Genomic DNA, 12,430 nt, shown 5'->3' on the forward strand with positions numbered 1-12,430 from the left:
AATTGACTATGTCTTTTGAATCCCTCAACCATAGACTATTAAATAATTAAAAAAAGAATATTTTGATATATGCATCCAAATGACATGATATATCAATGCATATTCTTCTCCTTATATCTAAATTTTATAATTTTTAATTTAGCCTATTAGAATGGATGGACTTTGATTTACCAACTTGATAACAAAAAGAGATGGATTAATACTTTTCAATCCTTATTTTTTTATAATTTAAAAGAATATGATATTCAAACCACTACTGCCATTTATAATGGCATAGAAAATTATTTTATCAATAATAGAAATCTCAATTTTTATTTCCTTTTCTTGCTTTATTTAGTATAAGTATTTATTTTTATTTTCATCCTAATTTTAGATCTTATTTGATTTCTCATGGAAATATAGGTCTTTAGTGCCTTCTTAACCATTGAAAAAATATCTAATAGTTGAGCAAAGGTGATATTAGCCTTTAATTTATTACGATCATTCCATAAATTATACTTGCATGTATTGACTTCCTCTCCATCCTTAAATTGAGGAAATTCAATCAGGAGGATTTTTGAACCTTTGCAACTATGATTATTCAGATTAATACTTGGCTTGTATTTAATCTCAAGATTTGGAAAGAATAATTCTTCTATCAAAGGATCAAATCTCACACATTTAATCATATTATTTTGAGTTGCCTTATTTGTGTCTCTTGTGACTTGTTCTAAATCCGAAAAATAAAGTAGATTCTTTGAGGCACTACTCTCTTTTTCTTAATGGATAGGTAAAGATGCAGCTTTAGATCTAATCATTCTTCTAGAGCTAGTAATGTAGGTAAGTTCTTTTTTTTTGATTGATTTTTTTTAAAAGTTATTAAATTTATTTTGGAAGGAAGGAATTGATTGACATTAGGTTGGATAGATTTTTGAATAGCTTCCAGCTCTCCTATGGACTGAAACACCAAACTCACATCCTGAGACTTTTGGCCATGTCTTGGTTGATTAGAAGGATTTTGACCTTAATTAGGATGGAGTGGAATATATCAAGAATTAGTTTGAAGTCCACTAGGTGCATTTTGATTTTGTCTATTTTTTTCATAGTCATAATATAAATTTAGGGGCCTTAGATTGTTATCTGTTAGAGGTTGTCTTGTTCTTCTATGATTGTCAAATGATTGTTGAAGATAATTACTAGATGAAAGTTATAAAAGATCTATTCTATATGGTTTTCTATAAAATTCTATAGCATGGTTACCACCACAATTTCTACATTCTACTTGGTTTTCAATCCAACATTGACTAAGTGGGAGATTTTTCCTATAAAATATGTAAAATTCTACTTGTTATCTTGCTGAATTCATAGGACCTTAGCTCTTAGTATTAAACCCTTATTATCCCACATTATATCCTTAAAATATTTAATTTTTATATTGAAGGGCATATGATTGGAAGTATTGATTTTGTAAAAGAAAAGAATTACAAAATTGAGATGAATGCCTTGATTGTCCATATTGAATATACTATAATTTTGTTGTATGTCTTCTTGACTCAATAGGAGGTAGAAGAGGTTTGAGATTGAAATTTCTAGTTAGTCCAGTTACTTGTTTTGTCATCAACTTCATTTAATGAGAGATTTTGGTTTGAAATTTTAATTAACATGCTCTCATCTCTTTTTGTAAATCCTCTTTCTACCTATGATCTTCACTAGGATAGGTTAAAGCCAATGAAAGAAGTAGAGGCCTAGTATTTAATGGTAAAATATAGGCTCCTATGGTTGTAGAAATAAGAGGTAGTTCTTCATGCATTTGAGAGCTTGATGCATAAGGAATCTTGACATGTATAGGTATGAAGCTAGGGATATTATGGTCTTTCTTACACCACAATCTTTCATACTTTTGGTTGATTTGTTCTACTTTTTTTGCTACATGTTTGGTTGTCAGAAGATCCTTAGAACGTGCATAAAGGATTTCTTTAATGGTTTCTTCTTTGGCAAATCCTTGAATGAAAAAATTCTCCAAAGTATTGTTAGTGTCACGGCCATAATCATATAAGCTAATAATTACATATAGAAATAGGTAGAAGTAAGTAAAAGTAGATAAAAGTAAGTTAATTGTATAATATTTAATATAGAAGCTTCCTAGAAACTTCCTAGACGCTTCTTTGACTTCATAGGTGTCTTTAATTGACTTTTTGGATTAGAAACGTGGTCAACAAGTTGGCCATGTGCCACACATGTTGTTAGCTTGAAGATCAAGCTAACTATGTGGCCCACACATAGGAAAACTTGCCTTGTAAGTCAAGGCATGTGTCCTACAAAGTCAACACATATTGGAGGTCCTATAGAACGTCGCCACGTAGCCCCTAGTTAGATAGTATATATAGAGACAAGAGTGAAGGCTTCTTCACTCTTGTCAACTCCTTTCTTGCTTCTAGTCCAGCTTCAAGAGTCTTTAATTTCTTGTCTTGTGGCAATAGCCATTCCAGTTTCCTTTTAATATACCTACTTGTTTATATTTTGACTTATTATATCGAAATAGCCTTTTGGTGTATATTTTCCTTCATCGAGTCTTTGTCCTTGACAGATTGACAAGAGTATACTTACAATATCAGAGCTTTGTTTTTTCTTGAGTAAGAGTGGATTACCCCTTTCTCTTGACAAGACATAAGCGTATTAGAAGTTTGCGGATTACCCACTTCTAAACTGATATTGTTCTTAGTATCTTCTTTGTTATCAAGTCTTTCTTTTCTTTTGTCTTCAGCAATATCAAACAAATTTTTCTTCTTAGTGTCATTATAGCAGAGCTTGTTGAAATGAAGAGTGCAATGGCACAAATGCAAGAGCAAATGAGGGAGTTAATGCTTGCGATGCATCAACTCAATTCACCAACACAGGAAAGAACAAGAATAGCAGAAAGTGGAGATATAGAGATGATCGGAGCTGCTTCAACATCTACAACAAATCACGTTCCTTCTCCAATTGTACAACACCCTATAAGCACTAGAGAACCAAGAATTGCCTTACCTGAGAAATTTGATGGTACGAGATCAAAGTTTCGAGGGTTCATCAATCAAGTACAATTGGCAATTGAACTTCAACCGCAAAGCTATCCAACTCCAGGATCACAAGTCAGGTTTATTGGCACTCTACTTTCTGGTTCTGCATTATCGTGGTTTTCGTCTTTTCTTGAACAACGAAATCCAATATTGGACAATTTGGAAGCTTTTTTGGAGGATTTTCGATCTATGTATGGTGAACACGATGCAACTCGTGTTGCAACAAATAAGATCCGAATTCTGCGACAAGAAAATCACTCAGTAACAGTATATGCTTCATAATTTCGACAACTTGCAATTGACATCAAGTGGGATGATGCTGCACTCATCAGTCAATTTCTTTATGGATTACAATACGAAGTAAAGAAATTGATGCTCAACTTACCTGATCCTCAAACTTTGAGTCAAGCAATCGATTTTGCGGTAAAATGTGATAATCGACTTTTTGAATTTCGATCTGAGAACCATTCACGGGAACCTCAACGTTATTACTCAATGGCAACATCAACATCTTTGCCAAACGTACATTCGGAAGTAGAAGACATGCAAATTGATGCGGTACGTTTTAAACCTCTAACTGAGCAAGAAAAGATTCGTCGTCGTCAAGAAGGATTATGTTTATATTGCGGAGAACCTAAGCACACTGCTCAACATTGTCCAAAGAAACGACGCAACTATAAAATGAGGGGTATGACGGTCAAAGAAGACAACATGTCGGAAAACGGATTCGTCCAGCTACAATAGGGACCGTGCAGCTGGAACCTTGTACAATTCCTAATGAAGGTCCTATCCTCTCCTCAGAACCCTCTCCTTGTTTTATAATAGACTTATATTTAGGACCTAAGAATTACAAAGCCTCTGCTTTATTAGATTTGGGAGCCTCAGCATGTTTTTTAGATGAACAATTTGTTAAAAGTCGTAAAATACCCTTTGTACAGAAACCTAAACCAGTACATGTAGAAGTCATAGATGGTCGTCCCTTGTCTTCTGGAGATGTCACTCATGAAACTCATCCTATAAAAGTAACAATAGACGGTCATGATAGCTACATAGCTTTTAACATAATTAAATCCCCGTCCAATCCAGTTATTTTAGGTTTATCCTGGCTAGAAAAATATAACCCTCGAATAGATTGGAATTCGCGTAAACTTGACTTTTCCAAAAGCGTTATTAATAGTTCTACGAACCAAGTAAAAAATTATAAGTCTAGTACAGTAAAACCCGTACTGATAGGTGCAAAAGCATTTATACACGCAGCAAAAGAAGGATCAACTTTTGCTATTTATGCTGCACCTATTTCTGAAAACGTAAAGACTTCAAGTGGCATTCCAAGTCAATATCAGGAGTATCAAGACGTTTTTGAGAAAAAGAATGCAGATATTCTTCCTGAGCATCGTCCATATGATTGTTCAATCGACCTCAAGGAAGGAACTCAGCCACCATTTGGACCAATTTACAGTTTATCGCAAGATGAGATGGCTGAACTCAAGACATATATTGACGAGAATTTAGCAAAGAATTTCATACGCCATTCAAAATCTCCAGCAGGAGCTCCAATTCTATTCGTAAAGAAAAAAGATGGATCTTTACGAATGTGTGTTGATTATCGAGGACTCAACAAGATCACAATCAAGAACAGGTATCCATTACCTTTGATATCAGGACTCCTTGACCAGTTGAATCAAGCTAAGATCTATACAAAAATAGATCTAAGAGGAGCATATAATCTAGTACGGATCAAAGAAGGAGATGAATGGAAGACTGCGTTTCGAACCAGGTATGGACATTTCGAATATAATGTCATGCCCTTTGGACTCACGAATGCACTAGCTGCTTTTCAACATCTCATGAATGATGTATTTCGTGAATTCTTAGACAATTTTGTCATCTGCTATCTAGACGATATCCTGATTTATTCCAAGAACGTCGAAGAACATGAAATACATGTTCGTCAAGTATTACAAAAACTTAGAGATGCAGGATTGTACGCTAAGATGGAAAAGTGTGTATTTCACACTACTCAAGTTGACTTTTTAGGATACATCATTTCAAATGATGGTCTCATGATGGATTCTAAGAAAGTCCAAACAATCGTGGATTGGAAGATTCCAAAGACGGTAAGAGATGTCCAATGTTTCTTGGGATTTGCCAATTACTATCGAATCTTCATCAAAGATTTCTCACGAGTTGCAGCTCCACTTACACGCTTGACTAGTAAAGATAAATTTCAATGGAATCAAGAAGCGGAAGCAGCATTTGAAGCCTTGAAGACATCGTTTGTCTCTGCACCAGTCTTATATCGTGTTGACTTTTCCAAGGCATTTTTTATGGAAACAGATGCATCAGATTTTGCCTTGTGTGCAGTTTTATCACAAATGGGAACAGATGACAAACTCCATCCGATAGCTTTTCATTCAAGAAAATTCTCAGCAGCCGAGATCAATTATGAGATCCACGATAAAGAACTTCTTGCGATCGTGGATTCCTTTCAAGAATGGCATCATTATCTAGAAGGCGCTTCTAGTCCAGTCACTGTGTATACAGATCACAAGAACCTCGAGTATTTCATGTCAGCACGCGTGTTGAATCGTCGTCAAGCTCGTTGGAGTATGTCTTTATCAAGATTCGAGTTCATTATCACTTATCGGCCAGGAAAACAACAAGGTTTATCCGATGCCCTATCTAGACGTTCTTATTTTGCACCAAAAGAAGGAGATGCAGCTTTTGAGCAACAAAGAACGGTCCTCTTGAAACCGGAGCAATTTCATCTCCGAGCAATGAAATCAACATTGACTGTTGATTCAACTTTTCTCAAGCAAATCCAGTCCAGTATGTCCTCAGACCCTCTTGTTTATGATATCGAGAATAATTCTTCCAAGTCTCATGATCCTTCTAAGTTTGAGTTCAAGAATAATCTATTATATTTTGAAGGACGCCTATATGTTCCAAAAGGAGAAGCACGTTTACGTGTTCTTCAAGCACGTCATGACTTTCCAGCAGCAGGGCACTTTGGATATAATAAGACTTTGGAACTCATATCAAGAGATTTTTGGTGGCCACAAATGTGGAAGTCAGTCAAAGACTTTGTACAATCATGTGATATTTGTTCAAGATCAAAAATTCCTCGTCATCGACCTTACGGACTTCTTCAGCCATTACCTATACCAGAACAACCATGGTCTTCTGTTTCTATGGATTTCATCACAGATCTTCCAAGCTCAAGATCTTATGATTCTATATTTGTGATAGTAGATCGTTTCACCAAGATGGCACATTTTGTGCCATGTACAAAATCTATCACAGGTGAAGAAACAGCTAAGCTTTTCATTGATAATATCTATCGCTATCATGGATTACCTAAAGATATCATATCGGATAGAGGAACTCAATTTGTGTCAAGATTTTGGAGGACCCTTTTCAAGATTTTAAAAGTGGACATAAAACTATCTTCGGCTTTTCATCCTCAAACTGATGGACAAATAGAGCGCGTAAACCAAGTCTTGGAGCAATATTTAAGGTGTACTATCAACTACCAACAAGATGATTGGACAACTCTTCTGCTATTGGCAGAGTTTGTTTATAATAATACGGTACATTCTTCCACGCAACAAACACCTTTCTTTGCCAATTATGGCTATCATCCACGACTTGATACTTTTGATTTTTCAAAAGTTGATAATCCTGCAGCAGAAGATATGGCAAATCGGTTGTCAGAGTTACATGCAATAATGAAGACACAATTGAAGGAAGCTCAAGAACGACAAAAGATAAACGCAGATGTATATCGTAAGGAGCAACCACAAATCAACGTGGGTGATAAGGTATGGCTACTTCGTCGCAATATCAAGACTACTCGACCTTATGACAAGTTGGACTATCGTAGGCTTGGCCCCTTTTCTGTTTTTGAACAGATCAACCCAGTTGCATATCGGTTATATCTACCGGAGTCAATGAAGATCCATCCTGTATTCCACGTATCTCTTCTTGAACCATATAAGACAGTGGATATACAAGGAAGAAGACAAATGCCACCGCCTCCTATAGAAGTAGATAATAATGAAGAATTTGAGGTGGAAGAGATATTAGACTCAAGGCGGCGCCGAAATAAGCTGGAATATCTTGTTCATTGGCGCGGATATGATATTAGTGAACGCACATGGGAGCCATCCAGGAATCTAGCAAATGCATCAGCTAAAGTCAAAGTTTTTCATCAACGACATCCATCAAAACCAAGATGAAAATCTCTCTTATAAAAGAGACAAGATTGAGGCAAGATAACATTCAATTTCCTATCCTTGTTTGTAACTTCTTTGCATTTGTGACGCTAATTAGATGGAGAGCCAACAACCAGCGGATTCAACTCAAGAACCTTCGTTTGCTGACCTGCCGGATGAGACATTACGATTGTCACAACCTTCAAGACGACGCAATCGAGATGAAGATCTTCAAGAACGACATGTTCTTCCTCGAACAGATGGTGAGATACAACGCGTTTGGTATCACGATTTGGGAAGGGACTCCCGATGTTTGGTGATTTTGCTAGAGGTAGGAACAACTCCTGATGGTGTTCCGAATATTCTATTCGAAGGAAATTATGAAGGCCTCAATAATGATCAAATAACTGGGTGGTCTTCCCGCCCTGGTATGGGACACTACCGATGGTTGAGAGGCCCTATCAATCATCTTCGAAGAGAACAGAGATCAGAGTATGTGGCGAATATAATTCGTCGCATCATAGATTTTCTCAACATATGATGACCGCTCCTCTTGGAACTCGTCTCTAGAAGGGGGGGTAATGTCACGGCCATAATCATATAAGCTAATAATTACATATAAAAATAGGTAGAAGTAAGTAAAAGTAGATAAAAGTAAGTTAATTGTATAATATTTAATATAGAAGCTTCCTAGAAACTTCCTAGATGCTGCTTTGACTTCATAGGTGTCTTTAATTGACTTTTTGGATTAGAAATGTGGTCAACAAGTTGGCCATGTGCCACACATGTTGTTAGCTTGAAGATCAAGCTAACTATGTGGCCCACACATAGGAAAACTTGCCTTGTAAGTCAAGGCATGTGTCCTACAAAGTCAACACATATTGGAGGTCCTATAGAACGTCGCCACGTAGCCCCTAGTTAGATAGTATATATAGAGACAAGAGTGAAGGCTTCTTCACTCTTGTCAACTCCTTTCTTGCTTCTAGTCCAGCTTCAAGAGTCTTTAATTTCTTGTCTTGTGGCAATAGCCATTCCAGTTTCCTTTTAATATACCTACTTGTTTATATTTTGACTTATTATATCGAAATAGCCTTTTGGTGTATATTTTCCCTCATCGAGTCTTGGCCTTGACAGTTAGTGAGCAAGGTTCTTATGAACCTTCTCACCACTAATTTGAAATATCAAATATATGACATAATGTCTTCATCCTTCTCTTATTTAAGAGAAGATAAAGCCATTAGAGCCATGTTTTGTTCTACTTCAGGTCGAAATTGTTCTAGAAAAGCATGTTTGATCATATCCTAACTTAAGAAGATGTTAAGAGAGTAGTTGTAATACTACTCATATGCTCCTTCTTTTAATGTGGTTAAAAACCACACTAAATAATATCAGCTATGCATTATCAAATACGTAGTAAGTGTTTCTATGAAATGCTTTACATAGGCCAAAAGATCTTCATCCCTTATACCTTTGAAAATAGAAAGGTTAGGAGGTATAGATGCAATACTAAGTCCCTTTGGAACTCAAATAGGTAAATTCTTTGATTGAATCAATGGATTAATTGGTATGGGTGGTGATTCTTTCCGTTTTCCATAATTTGAATCCATTGGTTCTTACGATTGAGGTGACTCAACATCTTCTTCATCCAAATTACTTATATTATCTATTAAAATATTTATAAATAAGCTTTTTGAATTTTCTTCAAGATCTTGTAAAAAAAAGGCCTTCAAAATCTTCAAAGAGGTTTTTAGGTGTACTGAAATTGAATCTAGAAGTCAAAGTTCTAATGTTTGGCAAATGAGGTTTGATAGTTTTTAAGGACTCTAGATTTTCCAATAGTTGCATTAATACGGGTCTATAGGACCTAGTGGAGTAGTGCATTAAATTTCTATGATTTTAATGTCATCTCAAAAAATAAAAACTAAACCAATAAAAAACTAAATAAAGTAACTTGTAAAATTTAAGTTTTTATTATCTTGTGTTCATCAACTTGCATCCCATTTAAATACTCCCTTTGACAAGAAAGGGCAATATAACAGAAATAACCTAAAAAAGAATGCTTACTTGAATATGACCTCAAGCAAGATTTTTTTTTTTTTTTAAATTATTATTCAAAACAACCTTGTGTGGAGATGACCATAAATGACATTCAATGTAAAGGCATTTAGTTGCCAATAGGGAGCTTGGACTCTCTCTCTTTTTATCCTTTATATCAATGCAATTAGGGAATTACCCACTACTTGGTTAATGATAAAAATACTATACTAAAAGAGTTCTTTGCATGCTTCAATCCAACTTGAAGAAGAACTCATCTACGTGCATCCATTGCTATCCTATCACTTATTAATGAATTAACCTAGAAAAATTCTAAATGATCCCCCTAATCAATTATCGAGTAGATTTAAAAGATAAGGTTACTAATAAAGGTTCTATTCTAACCCATTACAGCGAGTCTTAAAAAAGAGAATAAATGAGTACCTCTTTTGTTTCTTCTTCTTAGGTTCTACCCTCCAACTCCTTGCTCCTTGTTCAACATGCATGTATTAAAATTTGAAATAATTGAAATAATTCACAAATGCTAAGAAAATTACTTGAATTATTATTTTTTCAAGTCAATTATTTCTTCAATCTCCTTGTACTTCAATCGACAACTTGTATTAGTTCAATAAAAATTTAGAAACTCAATTGATTGTTCTAAGTGAACTTACGTTAGAATGTAGCCTTTGAACTAGAATTCTTTCTTTTTTCTTCTACCTCTATCTCTTCTTTATCTTACTTTCATCTTCTAAATATTTTTCTTTGAACTGTTGATGAAAAAACTCTTCAAATATTGTTGAAGAATTTTTTCTATACTATACCTGTTAATAGGTAGGATATAGCACTTAGAGAAGGTAATTAAATCTTTCTACCATTAAAAAATTGCCGCCAATGAGGAATTTACAATTAGATGAAAAGAGAATATATGAATGGTAGAGAGGGTGATTAAATTCCTTCAACTACTAGAGATGGGCCTTCAACAAGGAATTGACAAGGAGAAGAAGTAATAACTAATTTCAAAGAAGAACTCCACCTTTGATGAAGATCCTTGTCTATTCCTAATTTAATTCTAAACATTAAAATAATTCTAAATTCTTAACTAAGCTTCTTTTTACTTTATCCTAAAATTCTTCAAGCTCCCTCTTAATACAAATTCCTACACAACATCATCTACAACAATACCAAGAGATTGTATCAACACAAGATAAAACAATTTTGAAGCACACAACAATAAATAATTGCCTTCCAAGCAATCCTAAGACTTACAAGATCTCTTTCTTAACAGTCGCACCAAAATATAAACTAGAATAAACCTCCAATAGTTGGAAGTTTATTCTAATTCATAATAAGTGAATTAACTTTGTAAATTTTGGTTGTTATAGCTATTAATTAAATTTGTATCAAGTCACTCTTTATTCATCTTAAATAATTCAAGCAATCAAGCTAAAACTCTACACTAATTCACCTTTACAATAATAAATCACTCCATAATTTAATGCCATAAAAATTTTCTTCTTTAGCTAATTTTTAGATATATATATATATATATATATATTATTACTGTTTTATTTAATTTTAATTAAAAATCATCCATGAATAAAAACTCATCTATGAATAATTTTTCGTCCTTGAATGAGAATTCATCCACTTTAGTCAAAATTCATCCAATATTTTCATCCAAGTTGATTTGATGTTCATTTTTGATTAAATTTCATCCAACAGTTAATATTTATCATCCGACTCCTATTGCAATCAACCCTAATTGAGTGCTTCACTCTTTAACCTAAAATTTTTCTCTCGAACTTAATTCACCTTACAATATGCTACTGACCAGGGACGTTGAAGAAGTGTCCCTCTTCATAGGATGCTCCTTCCGTTCGACCACGATCAATGCTCCAGATGAGGGCTCTCCCTTGGCTTGAACTTGCACAACACCCAATTCCACCACTGAATGGGTCAGGTTCTAATTGAACTAGGAAGAGGTTGGCCAATAATCACCGATCGCACATCGTATTGAGAGTTTGTTGTTACAAAAAATCAGTATCTTGCTGCCGCAAGCTCGTGCAAGACAGTTTTCAATCTTCTTGATCAGGATGGGTGAGAGAACTTCCTTGGGCAAGCATCCTCGTTCCGATTCTAACTCGCCTACACATTCGCTTTGATTGTAAATTTACGAGAGAAGGGATTTTTGAACAAGTGCAACCCTTTGATAATGGTTCAATAGATGCTTCCACTTGTGTGGCAAGGATTCAAGCCCTCCACGGAACGAAGGCACCGCCGCAAGTTGTAACAGTCAAAACCCGGCATAGCAAAACAAGGAAAATCGAAGCCGAGACTCCGTTGACCTGCTCCAGAACCGCCACCTGAAGGAGAATCAGATCCCGTTGAAGAATGTGGACGATGCGCAGCCTTCTGCCATCGGAACCAACTAACAAAGGCACTGCCGCACGTCGCAGTACTGTCCAAAATCACGCAGCAACGGCGCCTCCGCTTGAATTTGGAGCTCGAAAGCCAGCTGCGCCACCTTGAACTTCCGCTATACACCGAATCAATACCTCCGAGCTCCTTTCGCAACTTGTACCAGCAAGGGAGAAGAATCGCTTCTCTTGGCAATGCAAGCTCCACCTCCAATGGAAAAAACCAAACAAAGAAGATGGAAATGCTGCACCGCAGCATCCCCACACTACGAAGGCGACAAAAAAAAGTATGTTTTGGAGCGCCCAGAGGTCGTGGAAAAAAATCCAAGGGAAGAAGCACAAAAAACAAAACAAAAAAAAAAAAAAAAAAACAACAACAACAACAAGAGTGGAGCAGTGTTGCATCACAGTAACCCCACCACGTAAAGGAAACGGAAATTTTTTTTGGAGCTTCCAGAGCTCGTTAGGCCATGAAGGGAAAAATACCAAAAAACAAAAAAGTTAGGGATCCGGGCGGCTGAACCCCTATCAACTAGGAGGTTGCTGCCATTCAAGGGCAGCCTCTCGCCACCTTGGTCATCTTTCTTTTCTTTTCTCTTTTTATTTTTTTGTCCTTCTTCTTTCTTTTTCTTCCTTTCTTCCCCTTCTTCTTTTTATTTCTTTTGATTTTTTGATTTTTTCTTATTTGATATATATATATATATATATATAATTTTTTTATAAG

At 35.4% G+C, this 12,430-nt stretch overlaps 1 protein-coding gene across 1 annotated transcript; it reads right to left on the bottom strand.

Moving 5' to 3' along the window:
- Positions 1 to 10,050: 10,050 nt before the first annotated feature.
- Positions 10,051 to 12,170, bottom strand: LOC149986474 (uncharacterized). The gene is made up of 2 exons (XM_090246745.1): positions 11,102 to 12,170; positions 10,051 to 10,459 (listed from the first exon to the last, which is right to left on the bottom strand). The coding sequence occupies exon 1, from the start codon at positions 11,963 to 11,965 to the stop codon at positions 11,507 to 11,509; it is 459 nt and encodes a 152-aa protein (XP_090102871.1). The 5' UTR covers positions 11,966 to 12,170; the 3' UTR covers positions 10,051 to 10,459; positions 11,102 to 11,506.
- Between the last annotated feature and the right edge of the window lie 260 nt (positions 12,171 to 12,430).

The sequence above is a fragment of the Physcomitrium patens genome, chromosome 23 (assembly GCF_059467195.1).
Source record: "Physcomitrium patens ecotype Gransden chromosome 23, ASM5946719v1, whole genome shotgun sequence".
Classification (NCBI taxonomy): Eukaryota; Viridiplantae; Streptophyta; class Bryopsida; order Funariales; family Funariaceae; genus Physcomitrium; species Physcomitrium patens.

Coding starts and splice junctions, on each gene's coding strand:
- LOC149986474 (XM_090246745.1), bottom strand. CDS start 11,965: ATGCTGCGGTGCAGCATTTCCATCTTCTTTGTTTGGTTTTTTCCATTG.